A 21115-nucleotide genomic window follows, 5' to 3' on the forward strand; every position below is an offset into this window, starting at 1 on the left:
CAGAAGAATTTGTGTCATAAACAGCAGCTGAACTATATCAATAGGCCTGAGGTTGATGAGCAAGGCTTTTGATACACGAGCTAGGTCCTAAAATTTTGATCAACTTTAAAACAAATAACACAAACTTGGTAAATAGGATGGTAGATAAATCAAGTAAAATAATTTAACTTAACCTAATACTGAAAGGCTGAAATTTCAACACAGGTAAATTTCAACAATAAGCATAATTACCAACAGACTGCTAACTGTTAGTTATCTAAAAAACACCAAGCAGAAGCCAAGGGGGGTGGGTGTGTGTGTGTGTGTGGAGAAAAGACAAGTATGTATGTGTGGCAGTTGGAACACTAAAAATTTGACATTCCTGTTCCTCATGAGGACAAAACGAGACTAACAATCCTCGCTAGCATGGTGCCAAACAAGAGCCCTAGAACACTGTGCGTGTGACTCAAATCTGTATCGAGGACCCTCAGGCAGATATGCTGAAGCACGAGGCCCAGGTCACTCTGATGTAGAAGGCCCATGTAACAAACTTAGAACATCACTGCCCTAGAGCAGCAGTTCTCACACTTCAGCACCCTCAGAGTCTCTGGGAAAGCTTGTTAAAGCAGATACAATAATCTAATTTCCATAAATATTTAAATAATGGAGTTTTTTTAAACTCTTAAAGGGTTAGAGTTTATGTTTTAAAGGTCTATGATACATTTTAAAATAAAAGCCAAAAGAATATTCTGCTATCACAAAGTTTTGTTGAATAACCAGTGCATCATCAATGTTCTTTTACTTCTGATATACAGAAATATATACTATACCTAGAGAAGAATAGCTTTTTATAGAGGGAGAGAAAAAAATAAGATATATAGCATTAGGCAAGTAATTAAATGTCATCACAAGGATTTGCTATACTTTGGTTGAAACATAGGAAATTGCTGTTTTTTGTAGGTCATTTCATATGATTCAACCTAATATTTCAAAAAAAAAAAACAGGTAGTAAAAGTATCACTAGTAATTAACCTTAAGCAAATCATACTATTAATACAAAAGGAATTATCACTTAATTACCATGTGTCATAAAGACCCAGAACTTAAATTTTACCCTATTCTCTACATAACATTTAATATGCAATTTTCTCATACATTTATACAATATAAATAAGAGTAGATACATTAACTCATTAAAATATCATTTAAAGGCAATGATTTTATGTAAACAAAGCCAAACTAACAGCAAACATTCACTGTATCAATTCCTCAACATTGCTTATTAGACACTATAAAGAACAATCTTCAAGCTCTAAGCAGATGTCTTATGACCTAAGTTTAATAAAAACAGAATTACCATGTGTGCTATATATTTTATATTCAATACTTACTCCATTTTATATTAAAAAAAGGAATGCCTAAAAAAGTCTGTAATGATGGTTAAATGAGTAATAGGTTTTATCTCCTGTATCAAATACCATGCCATTTTAATAAGTATTAAAATATACAATATCACTAAATATTTTGAATCAAATTTTGCCTAGCAGAGGAATAAAATTACAGACCTTTGTAACAATCTGTCTTAATCTACAAAGAAAAGATTCTATTGGGCAAGAATAACTTTAGTAATACTTATATTTATCTCTGCTTGTTGGATATATACTAAAATACTATAATCACTGTTAAATGTAGTTTTTAGGCTAAGAAATGGTCATAAACAATGAGGAAAAGATAGATAATAAATCTATCTTTGCAATTAAAACCTGCAGACCCTCCAACTTACCCTTCTTGTACATAACCAGAATAAGCTTTTTCCAGAAAGATACATAAAAGCATAATTATGCACTAAATTGGAAGGAAGAACAGTGAGACTATGCCCAAATGATAATAATTGTAAATGAGTAAGAAATCAGAACTTAAAATACTAAACTAATTTGGTGTTCAGAGTTAAGTAGATGAGTCAAAATATGGGTGAAGGACAGTTCTTCAAATTTGTATTTTTTTAAAGATTGCTATTGCTAATAGTTTTTGATGCTTGGCATATGGCACAATTCTTAATATGGTTGACCTATGCCATAAACACACTACCGAATTAAATGTATGTTATTAGCACAATTGTAATACCCTGAATATTTTCATAATACTTTCATGAGTTACTAGAATGTTACTAATTTTAATTTCTTACCAAATCAGCCTATTCTGTAAACTTTTAACTGGTCTCAGTATAGGGTAAGAAAATGTATTTTCATATACATTTTCTCTGCAGCTACATCTTACCTCTTCCTTCATCTAATCTGTGTCTCCTGATTACACGCTGCCGTTTTTCTTCTTGTCGTAACTGAAGGTGTTCTTCAATGTTAACCCCGGGTACTGGGACAGCTAGATGATTGACAGTCAGTCAGTCAATTAGTTTTATAATAGATATGACAGAACTATATGAAATTCAAGAAAGTAAAAGCTAGCAAAAACACTGTCTAAAACACAAATGATTTTTACCACAAGGATCTTAGCAAAAAATAGAAAAAGCATCTCATCCCTTAATCAATGACACAGCCAGTTACCAAACACGGAGTACTGCATAATCAACTATTACCTTAATTTTTAACACATATCTAAAAGGAATTATTTAGACTATCAGAAATACTACCTAACAGAAGGTCTAAAGGTATCATCTCCTTCACTGCATCAAGAATCCCTCTTTGTCTTGCCTCTTGACCATCCAATTCTCTTGCACAAGCCTTGCAACATCCACATACAGCACAGCCAGATTCTCCAGAACCACAACCACAGATCCTAAAAATAAACAAATAAATTATTAACTGAAATCCGTCTCTTTCCTTAAAACTCCGTAACATCTTTTCCGCACTTTTAAGATTAACTTAAATGAATCAGCAATGAAATCACCCCTTCAGATCAGGATTTGTCAATTTTAAAGAAAAGGTATGAAGAGATGAATAATTAAAAGGTATGAATAGATATTACACACTCCTGATAGGCATAATTGGTATATTTCTACAGAAAATACAAATGGATTCTGCTATCTTCAAAGCCATTATTAATAACGTCTTTTAAAAGGTTTCACAATTAGCGAGGCACCAGCAGCTTTAGTATTAAGAGGTTAGCAAACAAACAACATGGCTATCTCCCAGATAAGGGAGATGTGGGCAGCCTTCAATGAGTGAGCCCAGCTTGCCAGCTTCATGAATTCTGTCTCCTTACCTCTCCCTCTCCTTTACATGTCATCATCTCCCATTCTCTTTCACTGCATCCAATTACCTGTTATTTTTCCTCTTCTTTGTCCTTTTCCTATCATTTGTGAACTAAGCATATGGCCTTTGATTATAACATAAAAGAAAACAAGAACACTCCCAGGAGCTGGCTAGAGGGTCGGTGAACACTAATTTCTTAGTCACATATCCTGCCGAAGTCCTAGCTTTAAAATTATTTGGTTGGATCAGTCCTGAAAAACTTGTGACAGCCTCACTGAGCCTCTCCCTGGTTATCCAGATTTGTGGAGACACAAGACAAAGGATCTACCTGGCAACAGTTTTGAAACACATAGCTAGGTGCCCTGTGAAACTCCTGGCTTTCAAAAGCCAGTATTAGTGACAATTTGGAAGATCACTTACTACAACAGTAACAAACTGATAAAATAATAGGCCCTACTGACTTGGCCATGGGCACTATTTTAAAAATAATGTTTAATTCTAAATTTATTCTAAGATATGTAGTCACAGTTTTATGATATTTAAGTCATCTGTAATAGTGCTTAGTGTCCTCCAATATTTATTCCTAAGTGGACTTTATTTGTGTGTTTATTTCTGCTTCACTAATAAAGAAATTACTGTACTTGGTTAGATTCTATCCATTTAAATCTGTAAATAATTATTGGAAACTGATAGTATATCTCTGGGGAAAAAAGAATTAACTTCAGAAAGGACCAAAGACTTTAGAAATTCACTTATGACATTTATCAATGGCTTAGGTTCAGAGATTGGGAACACTTAATTTTAAATGGAAATAGTTTGGGAAAGATCCAAAAAGATAAATTTCAACTCCAATGTTGTTTTTAAAAAAAATCACAGAATCTTTCTTTAATCCAAATTAAACTTTAAGATAAACAAGTCAGGGGCTTAAATACACTAAACAGAGCCAAATATATAGCTTTCTAGAAGAAATACTATCCTTTGATAAAGAGAGCCAAAATATTTTTCAACAGGCTAAAAATGCAAAGAAAATTTATTGTTAAAAAATCATAATATTCCACAGCCTAAAAGAAAAGGCCTATTATATATGATCTATTTAACTATGTTAGGTCAAGTATAAACCCAGAAATATACTCATAGGAAATCCAGACATTATTTGGGAAGAAGCACCTGAATACTAACGAGGTGTCAAATAGGGAAGCCAGAGAGGAGGAGGTGGCTGTTCTCACTCAGGGTTTTTTTCACAATATTCCCCCTACTTCCCAAAGTCGGCTAATTATCATAAATAATCTGATCTTACAAAGATCAGATCTATCATAATACAAAGATGTATGATAATTAATTTGATCTCCCAAAGGATACCCCATTATATTAGCTATAAACGGCAACACAAAAATAGGACTTGAAATTCTCTCCAAGATTCTAGGGGAAAACCTGCATTCTGATTCTGCCAAACTCACATATTAACTTTAAAGTGATAATAACATAGAACCCTGGGGGGAAAAAAGTAGTCCAACAAGGATGAAAAGGGTAATATAACAGGAATAATGCAACTTTAGAAGTGACAGCTCCTCGAACTCCTAAAATTGCGAATAATTTATCAATTCAAAAGAAAATTATATACCCCTAATTGAGTATTCTATATGATTTTGATAATTCCACACCGAAAAAATTCATGTTCAACACAAATAAATAGATCTTTGGCATTAAAGCAGTGTTACGAAAAGACTACAAATGAAGGCACAGACCCAAGCATTAAGGAAATTTATGACCTGTTTTAAAATAATGGCTTAAGTCAGACAGAGACAAATATCATATGATATCGCTTATATGTAGAATCTAAAAAAAGGCTACAAATGAATTTATCTACAAAATATCAATAAAAATAGAGTTAAGATGTAGAAAATAAACTTATGGATACTGGGGGGTAACAAGGGGAGGAGGGATAAATTGGAAGATTGGGATTGACACACACACACTACTGTATATAAAACAGATAACTAATAAGAACCTACTGTATATGTATAGCACAGGGAACCCTACTCAATACTCTGTAATGGCCTATATGGGAAAAGAATCTAAAAAAGAGTGGATATATGTGTATGTATAACTGATTCACTTTGTTATACACCTGAAACTAACACAACATTGTAAATCAACTATATCCCAACAAAATTCAAAACAAAAACAGAATCTGAATAAATGGAAAGACACATCCTGTTACTGAGTGGGAATATTTAATACCATAAAAATCAATTCTTCTAAAACTAATAGATAAATTAAATGCAATTTAAATTATATTTTTAAATTAAATACTAAGAATAGTCCCCCAAACAATTAAAAAAGACAGACGCTGAGAGTAGCTAATCTTACTAAATGTTAAAATACCATACAAAACATAAACCACATAATATTAGCATAAGACTAGATCAGTAGGTCAGGGAAATAATGGAAGGCCCAGGAAATAGATTCTGATATATAAGGGAATATAATAAATGATAAATCTGGTAGCCATTTCACACGTAATGACTGTACAACTGGCTACTGGTAAGAAAATACAGTTAGATGTCTAGCCCACATCAGAACAATAATCATCCATTGGCTTTAAAATTTATTAATGTAAAAAGAAATAAAACAGTCTTTTTGAAGAATATTTAAGATATCATATAATCATCTAGAAACTGAGACCTTTCTAGTCTAGATAGAAAATTCAAAAATTTCAAAGAAATACGTATTTGCTTCTTAAAAATGTTAAGTGCTTTTGTGTAACAGAATATAACCTAATTTAGTTATATGATCATAAGTAAATTGGGAAACACTATTTGTAGAGAAGACAGAAAACAGTTAATATGAAGAATATTCAGAGAACATCTTCCAATTTTTAAGGATAAAAACAATACAGGCAAAGGTTTTTAAGAGAAAACTCACAGAAGAGTATAATTAAATATCCAGGAAAAATGTGAGTCATGGAAATATATATGAAGATAATGATGAGATATCACTTCACGTTCACTGAGTTGACAGAAATTAAAGAATTATGTGATCTGCTGCTGGAAGTATTTCAAAAGAAACTGCCTTTTACTGCTGTTAGTGAAAACAGAAACCCTTCATTTTTTAAAAACATTAACCACCATAAACAAAACAAAAACAAAAACCAATAGTTTTTAAACAAGCAGTAACAGTCCTGGAAATACACTCCATAGAAATAGATTCACCAATACATAAAAACACAATATATGTACAAGTACATTTTTTTGTGAAATAAAAACTTAAGTAATAAAATGAACTGAGGAACTTGAGGAAAAAAATTAAAATAAGAGAGAACTTCAAGATGTCAGAGGAGTAAGACATGGAGATCACCTTCCTCCCCACAAAAACATCAGAAATACATCTACATGTGGAACAACTCCTACAGAACACCTACTGAATGCTGGCAGAAGACCTCAAACCTCCCAAAAGGCAAGAAACCCCCCACGTACCTGGATAGGGCAAAAGAAAAAGAAAAAAACAGAGACAAAAGAATAGGGATGGGACCTGCACCAGTGGGAGGGAGCTGTGAAGGAGGAAAGGTTTCCACACACTAGGAAGCCCCTTCGTGGGCGGAGACTACGGGTGGCGGAGGGGGGAAGCTTCGGAGCCGTGGAGGGGGGTAAGCTTCGGAGCCACGGAGGAGAGCACAGTAACAGGGGTGCGGAGGGCAAAGCGGAGAGATTCCCGCACAGAGGATCGGTGTCAACCAGCACTCACCGAGAGGCTTGTCTGCTCACCTGGGTGTGGGCTGGGAGCTGAGGCTCGGACTTCGGAGGTTGGATCCCAGGGAGAGGACTGGGGTTGGCAGAGTGAACACAGCCTGAAGGGGGGTTAGTGCACCACGGACAGCCGGGAAGGAGCCCGGGAAAAAGTCTGGAGCTGCCGAAGAGGCAAGAAGCCATTGTTTTGGGGTGCGCGAGGAGAGGGCATTCAGAGAACCACCTAAACAAGCTGCAGAGATGGGCGCGAAGTGTGGCTATCAGGGCGGACACCACAGACAGGCATGAAACGCTAAGGCTGCTGCTGCAGCCACCAATAAACCTGTGTGCAAGCACGGGTCAATGTCCACACCTCTCCTCCAGGGAGCCTGTGCAGCCCGCCACTGCCAGGGTCCCGTGATCCAGGGACAACTTCCCCGGGAGAACACACGGCGCACCTCAGGCTGGCGAAACTTCACGCCGGCCTCTGCCACTGCAGGCTCGCCCCGCATCCGTACCTCTCCCTCCCCCCGGCCTGAGTGAGCCAGAGCCCCCTAATCAGCTGCTCCTTTAACGCTGTCCTGTCTGAGCAAAGAACAGTGGCCCTCAGGCGACCTACATGCACAGGCGGGGCCAAATCCAAAGCTGAAACCCTGGAGCTGCAGGAACAAGGAAGAGAAAGGGATATCTCTCCCAAGAGCCTCAGGAGCAGCGGATGAAATCTCCACAATCAACTTGACATACGTACCCTGCATCTGTGGAATACCTGAAGAGACAACGAATCATCCCAAAACTGAGGCAGTGGACTTTGGGAGAAATGATATACATATATTTTTTCCTTTTTCTCTTTTTGTGAGTGTGTATCCTTAGGCTTCTTTGTGTGACTTTGTCTGTATAGCTTTGCTTTTACCATTTGTCCTAGGGTTCTGTCTGTCCTGTTTTTTTGTTTTTAGTATAGTTTTTAGCACTTGTTATCATTGGTGGATTTGTTTTTTGGTTTGGCTGCTCTCTTCTTTCTGATTTTTTTATTACTTTTTAATTTTTTTATTTTTAATAATTATTTTTTATTTTAACAACTTTATTTTACTTTATTACCATTATCTTTTCTTTCTTTCTTTCTTTTCTTCTCCCTTTCCTTCTGAGCCATATGGCTAACAGGGCCTTGGTGCTCTCTGCCCGGGTTTTAGGCCTGTGCATCTCAGGTGGGAGAGCCAAGTTCAGAACACCGGTCCACCAGAGACCACCCAGCTCCACATAATATCACTCAGCCAAAGCTCTCCCAGAGATCTCTGTCTCAACGCTAAACCCAGCTCCACTCAACAACCAGCAAGCTACAGTGCTGGACACCCTATGACAAACAACTAGCAGGACTGAAACACAAACCCACCCATTACTACACAGGCTGCCTAAAATCATAATAACGTCACAGACATCCCAAAACACATGACCAGACGTGGCCCTGCCTACCAGAAAGACAAGATCTAGCCTCATCCGCCAGAACACAGGCACTAGTCCCTTCCACCAGGAAGCCTACAAAACCCACTTAACCAATCTTAGCCACCGGGGGCAGACACCAAAAACAAAGAGGAACTACGAACGTGCAGCCTGAGAAAAGGAGACCCCAAACACAGTAAGTTAAGAAAAGTGAGAAGACACAGAAACACAAAGCAGATGAAGAAGCAAGGTAAAAACCCAACAGACCTAACAAATGAAGAGGAAATAGGCAGGCTTCCTGAAAAAGAATTCGGAGTAATGACAGTAGAGATGATCCAAAATCTTGGAAATAGAATGGATGATATACATATATTTTTTCCTTTTTCTCTTTTTGTGAGTGTGTATCCTTAGGCTTCTTTGTGTGACTTTGTCTGTATAGCTTTGCTTTTACCATTTGTCCTAGGGTTCTGTCTGTCCTGTTTTTTTGTTTTTAGTATAGTTTTTAGCACTTGTTATCATTGGTGGATTTGTTTTTTGGTTTGGCTGCTCTCTTCTTTCTTATGAATCAATAGCAGAATAACTGAGGCACAAGAATGGATAAGTGACCTGGAAGATAAAATAGTGGAAATAACAACTGCAGAGCAGAGTAAAGAAAAAAGATTGAAAAGAATTGAGGGCAGTCTTAGAGACCTCTGGGACAACATTACATGCACCAACATTTGAATTATGGGGGTCTCAGAATAAGAAGAGAAAAAGAGAGGGACTGAGAAAATATTTGAAGAGATTATAGTTGAAAACTTCCCTAATATGGAAAAGGAAATAGTTACTCAAGTCCAGGAAGCACAGAGACAACTTTATTTTACTTTATTACCATTATCTTTTCTTTCTTTCTTTCTTTTCTTCTCCCTTTCCTTCTGAGCCATATGGCTAACAGGGCCTTGGTGCTCTCTGCCCGGGTTTTAGGCCTGTGCATCTCAGGTGGGAGAGCCGAGTTCAGAACACCGGTCCACCAGAGACCACCCAGCTCCACATAATATCACTCAGCCAAAGCTCTCCCAGAGATCTCTGTCTCAACGCTAAACCCAGCTCCACTCAACAACCAGCAAGCTACAGTGCTGGACACCCTATGACAAACAACTAGCAGGACTGAAACACAAACCCACCCATTACTACACAGGCTGCCTAAAATCATAATAACGTCACAGACATCCCAAAACACATGACCAGACGTGGCCCTGCCTACCAGAAAGACAAGATCTAGCCTCATCCGCCAGAACACAGGCACTAGTCCCTTCCACCAGGAAGCCTACAAAACCCACTTAACCAATCTTAGCCACCGGGGGCAGACACCAAAAACAAAGAGGAACTACGAACGTGCAGCCTGAGAAAAGGAGACCCCAAACACAGTAAGTTAAGAAAAGTGAGAAGACACAGAAACACAAAGCAGATGAAGAAGCAAGGTAAAAACCCAACAGACCTAACAAATGAAGAGGAAATAGGCAGGCTTCCTGAAAAAGAATTCGGAGTAATGACAGTAGAGATGATCCAAAATCTTGGAAATAGAATGGAGAAAACAGAAGAAACGTTTAACAAGGACCTAGAAGAACTAAAGTGCAAACAAACAATGATGAGTAACACAATAAATGAAACTAAAAATTCTCTAGAATGAATCAATAGCAGAATAACTGAGGCACAAGAATGGATAAGTGACCTGGAAGATAAAATAGTGGAAATAACAACTGCAGAGCAGAGTAAAGAAAAAAGATTGAAAAGAATTGAGGGCAGTCTTAGAGACCTCTGGGACAACATTACATGCACCAACATTTGAATTATGGGGGTCTCAGAATAAGAAGAGAAAAAGAGAGGGACTGAGAAAATATTTGAAGAGATTATAGTTGAAAACTTCCCTAATATGGAAAAGGAAATAGTTACTCAAGTCCAGGAAGCACAGAGAGTCCCATACAGGATAAATCCAGGGAGAAACACATCAAAACACACATTAATCAAACTATCAAAAAGTAAATACAAAGAAAAAGTATTAAAAGCAGCAAGTGAAAAACAACAAATAACATACAAGGGAATCCCCATAAAGTCAACAACTGATCTTTCAGCAGAAACTCTGCAAGCCTGAAAGGAGTGGCAGGACATATTTAAAGTGACGAAAGGGAAAAACCTATAACCAAGATTACTCTTCTCAGATAGGATCTCATTCAGATTCAACAGACGCTAAACCCAGCTCCACTCAACAACCAGCAAGCTACAGTGCTGGACACCCTATGACAAACAACTAGCAGGACTGAAACACAAACCCACCCATTACTACACAGGCTGCCTAAAATCATAATAACGTCACAGACATCCCAAAACACATGACCAGACGTGGCCCTGCCTACCAGAAAGACAAGATCTAGCCTCATCCGCCAGAACACAGGCACTAGTCCCTTCCACCAGGAAGCCTACAAAACCCACTTAACCAATCTTAGCCACCGGGGGCAGACACCAAAAACAAAGAGGAACTACGAACGTGCAGCCTGAGAAAAGGAGACCCCAAACACAGTAAGTTAAGAAAAGTGAGAAGACACAGAAACACAAAGCAGATGAAGAAGCAAGGTAAAAACCCAACAGACCTAACAAATGAAGAGGAAATAGGCAGGCTTCCTGAAAAAGAATTCGGAGTAATGACAGTAGAGATGATCCAAAATCTTGGAAATAGAATGGAGAAAACAGAAGAAACGTTTAACAAGGACCTAGAAGAACTAAAGTGCAAACAAACAATGATGAGTAACACAATAAATGAAACTAAAAATTCTCTAGAATGAATCAATAGCAGAATAACTGAGGCACAAGAATGGATAAGTGACCTGGAAGATAAAATAGTGGAAATAACAACTGCAGAGCAGAGTAAAGAAAAAAGATTGAAAAGAATTGAGGGCAGTCTTAGAGACCTCTGGGACAACATTACATGCACCAACATTTGAATTATGGGGGTCTCAGAATAAGAAGAGAAAAAGAGAGGGACTGAGAAAATATTTGAAGAGATTATAGTTGAAAACTTCCCTAATATGGAAAAGGAAATAGTTACTCAAGTCCAGGAAGCACAGAGAGTCCCATACAGGATAAATCCAGGGAGAAACACATCAAAACACACATTAATCAAACTATCAAAAAGTAAATACAAAGAAAAAGTATTAAAAGCAGCAAGTGAAAAACAACAAATAACATACAAGGGAATCCCCATAAAGTCAACAACTGATCTTTCAGCAGAAACTCTGCAAGCCTGAAAGGAGTGGCAGGACATATTTAAAGTGACGAAAGGGAAAAACCTATAACCAAGATTACTCTTCTCAGATAGGATCTCATTCAGATTCAACAGAGAAATTAACACCTTTACAGACAAGCAAAAGCTAAGAGAATTCAGCACCACCAAACCAGCTTTACAACGAATGCTAAAGGAACTTCTCTAGGAAGGAAGAGAAGGAAAAGACCTACAATAACAAACCCAAAACAATTAAGAAAATCGTAATAGGAACATACATATTGACAATAACCTTAAATGTAAATAGATTAAATGCCCCAACGAAAAGACATAGACTGGATGAATGGATACAAAAACAAGACTCGTATATATGCAAGAACACAGGCACTAGTCCCTTCCACCAGGAAGCCTACAAAACCCACTTAACCAATCTTAGCCACCGGGGGCAGACACCAAAAACAAAGAGGAACTACGAACGTGCAGCCTGAGAAAAGGAGACCCCAAACACAGTAAGTTAAGAAAAGTGAGAAGACACAGAAACACAAAGCAGATGAAGAAGCAAGGTAAAAACCCAACAGACCTAACAAATGAAGAGGAAATAGGCAGGCTTCCTGAAAAAGAATTCGGAGTAATGACAGTAGAGATGATCCAAAATCTTGGAAATAGAATGGAGAAAACAGAAGAAACGTTTAACAAGGACCTAGAAGAACTAAAGTGCAAACAAACAATGATGAGTAACACAATAAATGAAACTAAAAATTCTCTAGAATGAATCAATAGCAGAATAACTGAGGCACAAGAATGGATAAGTGACCTGGAAGATAAAATAGTGGAAATAACAACTGCAGAGCAGAGTAAAGAAAAAAGATTGAAAAGAATTGAGGGCAGTCTTAGAGACCTCTGGGACAACATTACATGCACCAACATTTGAATTATGGGGGTCTCAGAATAAGAAGAGAAAAAGAGAGGGACTGAGAAAATATTTGAAGAGATTATAGTTGAAAACTTCCCTAATATGGAAAAGGAAATAGTTACTCAAGTCCAGGAAGCACAGAGAGTCCCATACAGGATAAATCCAGGGAGAAACACATCAAAACACACATTAATCAAACTATCAAAAAGTAAATACAAAGAAAAAGTATTAAAAGCAGCAAGTGAAAAACAACAAATAACATACAAGGGAATCCCCATAAAGTCAACAACTGATCTTTCAGCAGAAACTCTGCAAGCCTGAAAGGAGTGGCAGGACATATTTAAAGTGACGAAAGGGAAAAACCTATAACCAAGATTACTCTTCTCAGCTAGGATCTCATTCAGATTCAACAGAGAAATTAACACCTTTACAGACAAGCAAAAGCTAAGAGAATTCAGCACCACCAAACCAGCTTTACAACAAATGCTAAAGGAACTTCTCTAGGAAGGAAGAGAAGGAAAAGACCTACAATAACAAACCCAAAACAATTAAGAAAATCGTAATAGGAACATACATATTGACAATAACCTTAAATGTAAATAGATTAAATGCCCCAACGAAAAGACATAGACTGGATGAATGGATACAAAAACAAGACTCGTATATATGCTGTCTACAAGAGACCCACTTCAGACCTAGGGACATATACAGACTGAAAGTGAGAGGATGGAAAAAGATACTCTCCATGCAGATGTAAACCAAAAGAAAGCTGGAGTAACAATTCTCATATCAGACAAAATAGACTTTAAAATAAAGACTACTATAAGAGACAAAGAAGGACACTACAGAATGATCAAGGGATCAATCGTAAATATTTATGCACCCAACATAGGAGCACCTCAATACATAAGGCAAATGCTAACAGCCATAAAAGGGGAAATCTACAGTAACATATTCATAGGAGGGGACTTTAACACCCCCCTTTCACCAATGGACAGATCATCCAAAATAAAAATAAATAAGGAAACACAACCTTTAAATGATACATTAAACAAGATGGACTTAATATATATTTATAGGACATTCCATCCAAAAACAACAGAATACACTTTCTTCTCAAGTGCTCATGGAAAATTCTCCAGGATAGATCATAGCATGGGTCACAAATCAAGCCTTGGTAAATTTAAGAAAATTGAAATCGTATCAACTATCTTTTCTGAACACAACTTTATGAGACTAGATATCAATCACGGGGAAAAAATCTGAAATAATACAAACACATGGAGGCTAAACAATACACTACTTAATAACCAAGAGATTACTGAAGAAATTAAAAAATACCTAGAAACAAATGACAATGAAAACACAACAACCCAAGACCTATGGGATGCAGCAAAAGCAGTTCTAAGAGGGAAGCTTATAGCAATACAATCCTACCTCAAGAAACAAGAAACATCCCACATAAACAACCTAACCTTACACCTAAAGCAATTAGAGAAAGAAGAACAAAAAAACCCCCAAAGTTAGCAGAAGGAAAGAAATCTTAAAGATCAGATTAGAAATGAAGGAAACGATAGCAAAGATCAAAAAAACTAATAGCTGGTTCTTTGAGAAGATAAACAAAATTGATACACCATTAGCCAGACTCATCAACAAAAAAAGGGAGAAGACTCAATAGAATTAGAAATGAAAAAGGAGAAGTAACAACTGACACTGCAGAAATACAAAAGATCATGAGAGATTACTACAAGCACCTTTATGTCAATAAAATGGACAACTTGGAAGAAATGGACAAATTCTTAGAAAAACACAATATTCTGAGACTGAACCAGGAAGAAAGAGAAAACACAAACAGACCATCACAAGCACTGAAATTGAGACTCTGATTAAAAATCTTCCAACAAACAAAAGCCCAGGACCAGATGGCTTCACAGGCGGATTCTATCAAACATTTAGAGAAGAGCTAACAGCTATCCTTCTCAAACTCTTCCAAAAGATAAAGACCTCGAATAGCCAAAGTAATCTTGAGAAAGAAAAACGGAGCTGGAGGAATCAGGCTCCCTTACTTCCGACTATACCTCTAAGTTACAGTAATCAAGACAGTATGGTACTGGCACAAAAACAGAAATATAGATCAATGGAACAGGATGGAAAGCACAGAGATCAACCCACACACACATGGTCACCTTAGTTTTGATAAAGGAGGCAAGAATGTACAATAGAGAAAAGACAGTCTCTTCAATAAGTGGTGCTGCAAAAACTGGAGCGCTACATGTATAAGTATGAGATTAGATCACTCCCTAACACCATACACAAAAATAAACTCAAAATGCATTAAAGACTTAAATGTAAGGCCAGACACTATAAAAGATGTTAAAAAATAAAGTAAAAGGTTTAAAGAAATCAAATGAAAGAAAAGCACAATAAAATAACACTGAAGTAAATTATAGAATTATAAGAATTATAATTATATGCCAGTGTGCCTTTAAGAACAACACAACAGAATGAACTCCAGAATAACTTTGAAAAGGAATGTGTTTTGCGTAATTTCTACTATTATTTTACCTTGAGTATTAATCATTCTCTTACCCTCCAGGGACTCTGTCCGGACGTCCACTACTGACACAGCTGGCTCCATAACCGGTACAGTCTCCACACACGGTGCACACCATGCACTGCTCCAGCTTCCACTTATGCATGCCTGGAGGACACATCATGGACTTCTCGTCTTTATCATCTAGCTCCTCTTCCAGGTCCTCATCCATTGCTGTTGCCATATTTTCAACTCCAAACCCTATTTGAAAGATCAGTTTATAATTTTCATCTAGATTATTCCCATGTCTAAAAAACTGGTAATTTTATTTCCCAATTTAAAAAATGTAGAACACATACTAATCCCAATGGATATACACAGGAATGATAAAATATTAGAGGAACAACAATAAAATTTAATTTAGGGACCACTAATAAATGCTCTCTCCATTTCCTTTCTGCAAAAAGATATATCTAGGGCTTCCCTGGTGGCGCAGTGGTTCAGAGTCCACCTGCCGATGCAGGGGACGCGGGTTCGTGCCCCGGTCCGGGAAGATCCCACATACCGCGGAGCGGCTGGGCCCATGAGCCATGGCCGCTGAGCCTACGCGTCCGGAGCCTGTGCTCCGCAACGGGAGAGGCCACAACAGTGAGAGGCCCGCGTACCGCAAAAAAAAAAAAAAAAAAAAGAGGCAGTGATGGCAGGAGTATCTCATAGCTGTTACTTTCTGTCACTCGTACGTCTAATTTTTTCTGATTTTAGTCCCTACTTTCCATCCTCACTGCCAATACTTTTGTTCAACAGACCAAAGAAAGTCTCCTAACCACATTCTAAAAGCCAAGAGTTTGTCCACTCTAGAACATCCTCTCATTGTTGGAAATTAGCTTTTTTTTAAAAAATAAATTTATTTAATTTATTATTTATTTTTGGCTGCGTTGAGTCTTCATTGCTGCATGCAGGATTTCTCTAGTTGCGGTGAGCAGAGGCTACTCTTTGTGGCGGTGTGCGGGCTTCTCACTGCGGTGGCTTCTCTTGTTGCAGAGCACAGGCCCTAGAGCGCAGGCTCAGTAGTTGTGCGCACAGGCTTAGTTGCTCCGTGGAATGTGGGAGCTTCCTGGACGAGGACTTGAACCCATGTCCCCTGCATTGGCAGCTGGATTCTTAACCACTGCGCCACCAGGGAAGCCCGGAAATCAGCTTCTTAAAGTATGCATTTGATCCTATGACTTCACAATTTACAAACCTCCCATGACTTTCAAAGGTCTTCAAAAGAACAAAACTTCTTAGCAAGATACAGTGAGTCACAACATGGCTCCCGATTTTCTCCAACCTCATTTCCTCCATGCAAACTGTATTCCAGCTGAACCTAAATTCCCTCTGCTTTATAAACATCCTGTGTCCTTTCACATGCTCAGGGCCTTTGCTCATTCCTGCTCCACCTGTATCTCTCTGCCTCATTCATCAGATGTCTCTTCCTATCTCATCTACCAGAGAAACTCCTTTTCAGCCTTCAAAAACTCAACTTGGAGGTCATTTCCTATGAAAGCACTTACAGTTTTTTCCAGGGTAAGTGATTATCTCTTCAAAGCCTGTTTATACGTCAATTACAACTTATTTAATTGTGTTATAATTCACTCAACTATTTTTTTTTTGATTGAACACCACCTATGCCCCAGGCATTCCTTTATGTCAGAGTCAGCAAACTTTTTTGTAAAGGGCTAGATTGTAAATAATTTAGGCTTTGGGGGTCACATAAGTCTATGTCACATTTTTAAAAAAATAACCCTTTATACATATAATATACATTCTTAGCTTGAAGGGCCATACAGAAACAGGCCACAGAGAAGATAAGGCATCAGATTATGGTTTGCAGATCTCTGCTCTAGGCACTGAGGACTATGATAATGAGCAATTATAAAGCTTGCAAGCTAGTAAGAAAAATTGACATTAATCAAATAACCATACTGCAAGGTATAAACATACAACTGTGACAGAATTATGAAGAACATATAGTGCTACAAGTCCATAAAATGAAAGAGTAAATCTGTGGGAATCAAGTAATTATTTTTTATGTTTGTCTTTCATAGCAGATCTAGATCCTCAAAGACAAGGTTCTATCTTACTCACTTCATCACTTATTCTTAGTCAACCTTATTCTCTGACCACTTACACTTATAACAGACTCAGTACAAATGAACTCACAGGAGACATAATCTTTTTTATTTTTGCCAATTCTAATCTGTGGACAGGTTGAGAAATTAGATGACCAAGTATTGGATAACTATGTCAAGAGTTAGAATAAAGAAATCCTTAAGAAGGCATAAGTCGGGCTTCCCTGGTGGCGCAGTGATTAGGAGTCCGCCTGCCGATGCAGGGGACGCGGGTTCGTGCCCCGGTCCGGGAAGATCCCACATGCCGCACAGCGGCTGGGCCCGTGAGCCATGGCCGCTGAGCCTGCGCGTCCGGAGCCTGTGCTCCGCAACGGGAGAGGCCACAACAGTGAGAGGCCCTCGTACCGCAAAAAAAAAAAAGAAGGCATAAGTCATATTTTTAACAACAACAATAGCTAAACCACATCGAGCATTTACTTGTAACTGGCTCTATATGTATTACTCATTTAATCATCCCAACAGTACTATAACTATCATGCTCAAATTAATCTCTAAATTCAAAGCAATCCCAATCACAGTGACAAGTAAAAAAACTGATTCTAATTCACATGGAAAATAAAGGCCCCAACCTGACTACATAAAGCAAAAATTTGTAAGGAAAGACAATGAAGAACCTGTCAAAATTTTTAAATTATATATAACGAATGAAACCATAAATAAATGTAAAAGATAAGCCACAGGTTGGTCAAAGACATTTGCAAGGCATACAATACAATATACAAAAAATTCCTACAAATCAATAGGAAAAAAGGCAAGCAAACAAGAAAAGTTTGAAGAGAATCTAACTCACTATTAATAGTTGAGGGAATGCAAATTACAAGAAAGACTCAGTAATTCTACTCCTAGTTAAATACCCAAAAAAAGGGCACTCATATTTTCACCAACATTTACTAGAATGTTCACAGCAACACTAACACAAGCCAAACTAGAAACTACCCCAATGTCCATAATACTAGAAAAGATTTAAAAACTGTGGTATAGTCACACAATTTAATACTATACAACGATGAGAATGAACAATATATAATAACTAGCTGGCAACAATACGGATGAATCTCATAAAGCTGAATGAAAAGAAACTAGACACGAAAGAACTCATACTACATGATTCCATTTACATAAAGTACAAATGTATGCAAAACTAATTTATAGTGTTAAGTGCAGAGGTAGATAGTAACTGGGGAGACACATAAGTGGGGGCTTCCTGGGATGCTGGTAATATTCCTGATCTTGGTGCTGATTACATGAATGTGTTGTTCATTTTGTGACAATTCATCAAGATGTGCACTTACGCTATGTGTACTTTTCTGCATGTATGTTGTACTTCAATATAACAAAAAATTACAATGAAAAACCATGTCATAGCCATCAAAATGACAAAAATCAGTCTGTCAATACTATTAGTGGGATATGGAAAATCAGACTTTCCTTCTAAGAATATCCACTGGTACAACCTCTTTCAAGAAAAATCTAGCAAAGCTGAAATCTACAACACTAGAGAAAAGTCTCGCACACTTCTGCCAGGAAACATGAATAAAGGAGGTTTTAAAATTATTTATAATAGTGAAAAACTGGAAATAACTCATCTATCAGCAGGAGAATGGATAAACTGTGATATGTTAGTCACACGGTTTATTACACAGCAGTTAACATGAGTCATCTAGATTTATATGTGCCAGTGTCACTTTATTTCAAACACAATGGTGAGATTAAAAAAAAAAATTTACAGAAAAATATAAATAGATTAGCACTTATAAAAATCATCTTTTTATGTGTAAAGTATGAGCATATAATATACAAAATATATAAAAACAAGTACAAATACAGGAACATAACCGAAAGGATATTAATCAAAATCATGATCATGACTAATTCTGGAGAGAGATGGAGTACAATAATAAGTCTTAGAAGGGGAACGTGGGCCACTTGAATCTTATCTATATATTTTTTTTTACTGAAAAATGGTAAGACATAGTGGTAGATACACAATTTTTTTACACTGCAATATTATTTTCTGTACTTTTCCTGTTTTCTTTTTAAAAACATCTTTTAAAAATCCTTTATTTCTTTGCAACTCTGCAATCTGTATTCATTATGTGTCTTACGGCTACCAGTTTGCTTTCTAATGCATTACTTACTAACAGAGTGGGTGTGATTTATAAGTAAAAACAACTTTTAACAATTTCATTTTGGTTATTACAAAATTTACCTTAAGAATCCAGAACATAGGTGTAAACATAGTTTCAGGATAATAAAGAACAGTTTTATTCAGTTCAGAACTCTTATAAAATATAATTTAATCTATATTTATACTATATATAGAAAACTAAGCTGCTTCCCTCCTTTATGCCTAGTAGGTGTTATCCAAATTCATGGCTTATGAGTTCAGCAAGAAGAAAAAAAATTTCCATTTTGGAGTAATTCATTTCATTTTGTTCTTCTCTCTTCTTTAAAATCAATATGCTCTAACAGACTTGCTCTTTTAAAAATTAAAGTATTTTAAATACACACAAATATAAATAAGGTGAAGAAAAAAATAGAGGGCTCCTGATATACAGATGAGCCTGCCATCAAGAAGTCCCCCAAAAGACTAAACTTGTTTTTGTTAATTTATACAAATATTAATCCTCAAACCCATTCATGCTTTAAACACAGTTTAGTGCTTAATTCTAATAATACGTCTCTATTTCCTATTCTCCATCCATACAAAATTAAAAAGAGAAAACCTGAAATTGGAGTGAAGGGTATAGGACAACACTGATAGCAGCTAGAAGTAAAACCTGAGAGTAAGAATGAGGTAGACACAGCTATAACCAAAAAACAAACAAACAAACAAAAAACCCACAACAAACATGGCAAAGGATTAACCCCTCTCATCCTTCTTCAACAGCCTGAATGTTGGGGCAAAGGATACAGTATATAAGGTGCATCTACAATTTCACTCTTGATAAAAGGTCAAGTATTCTTACAGATCACTCTTAGTTGTCAAGAACTGATTAAATTACAGGTAGTACATGCTGTTAAACAGGAAGATAATATTTGCAGATAGACTGCTGCCAAAAATTGTTATAACTAAAACATGGGGTATGAAAGGACCGAATAACAAAGAATTTCAAAAATGCACTTTTCTGAGACAATTCAACCACTAAAGATGCTAAATCAAAGAAGTGCTATTACATTTCATATAAAATTAAGAAAAAAATACAAGTAAGCAAGCTCATTTGCTCAGAAATTAGAAGTCTAAAGTATATTGATTATTCCAGTGAGTGATAGACTGACAAATAAATAAGAAATTTAGTAGTTTTCATAATTTTTAAGTATGAAATCAAAAAGCCACTTGTTTTTTAAAGAGTAAGATTCTTCACCACGGTGTTCTGAAAAACTATTGAAAAAAACAACACAAAATTTAATATCCACACATTAAACACCTACCTTTCCCACCTTGGTTCATGGCACCAGTGTCTCGTCCACATTGTCCTTTATTATTCACACCAAATGTCCAAACTTCTCCATTCTTCATTAAAACACAAGTATGAGCTTTGCCCATAGCTACCTGAGTTACAAAATGGCCCTTCAAATCTGTTACCAAACCTACAGGAAAGATACAAACTTGGTAAGAAAACAACAAAAGAAGCCTTTCTGGGCCTACTAAATCATCAGTAACATAAAAGGACCACTTCAACGCAGAACTTTTCATTTCTGGGATAAAATAATCCACCAAAATGGGAACTAGTAGCCAAAAGATGGGCAGGGTATCAGTAAATTAATTTTATAATTTTTTAATGAAGCTTCAAAATCTTAAAATGTTATCATCTAGCCTTGGGACAAATCTTTACTCTGGCATTTAGCTCAAGCCTGCTACTCCTGAACGCTTGCTCTAAGTGGCAGCACCTCT

General features: G+C 36.9%; 1 protein-coding gene across 7 annotated transcripts in view; it reads right to left on the reverse strand.

Annotated features, from left to right (window-relative positions):
• MYCBP2 (MYC binding protein 2) overlaps positions 1-21115 on the reverse strand; it is a 271756-nt gene that overhangs the window by 185079 nt on the left and 65562 nt on the right. For all 7 annotated transcript variants that reach the window (XM_024753921.1, XM_024753923.1, XM_024753924.1 and 4 more), the window contains exons 14-17: positions 20653-20811; positions 15106-15310; positions 2627-2772; positions 2257-2358 (exon numbers count right to left, since the gene is read on the reverse strand). In XM_024753921.1, the coding sequence (XP_024609689.1) occupies positions 2257-2358; positions 2627-2772; positions 15106-15310; positions 20653-20811 (612 nt within the window). The remainder of the gene's footprint in view (positions 1-2256; positions 2359-2626; positions 2773-15105; positions 15311-20652; positions 20812-21115) is intronic.

Source organism: Neophocaena asiaeorientalis, unplaced genomic scaffold (genome assembly GCF_003031525.2).
Source record: "Neophocaena asiaeorientalis asiaeorientalis breed wild unplaced genomic scaffold, Neophocaena_asiaeorientalis_V1.1 scaffold212, whole genome shotgun sequence".
NCBI lineage: Eukaryota > Metazoa > Chordata > Mammalia > Artiodactyla > Phocoenidae > Neophocaena > Neophocaena asiaeorientalis.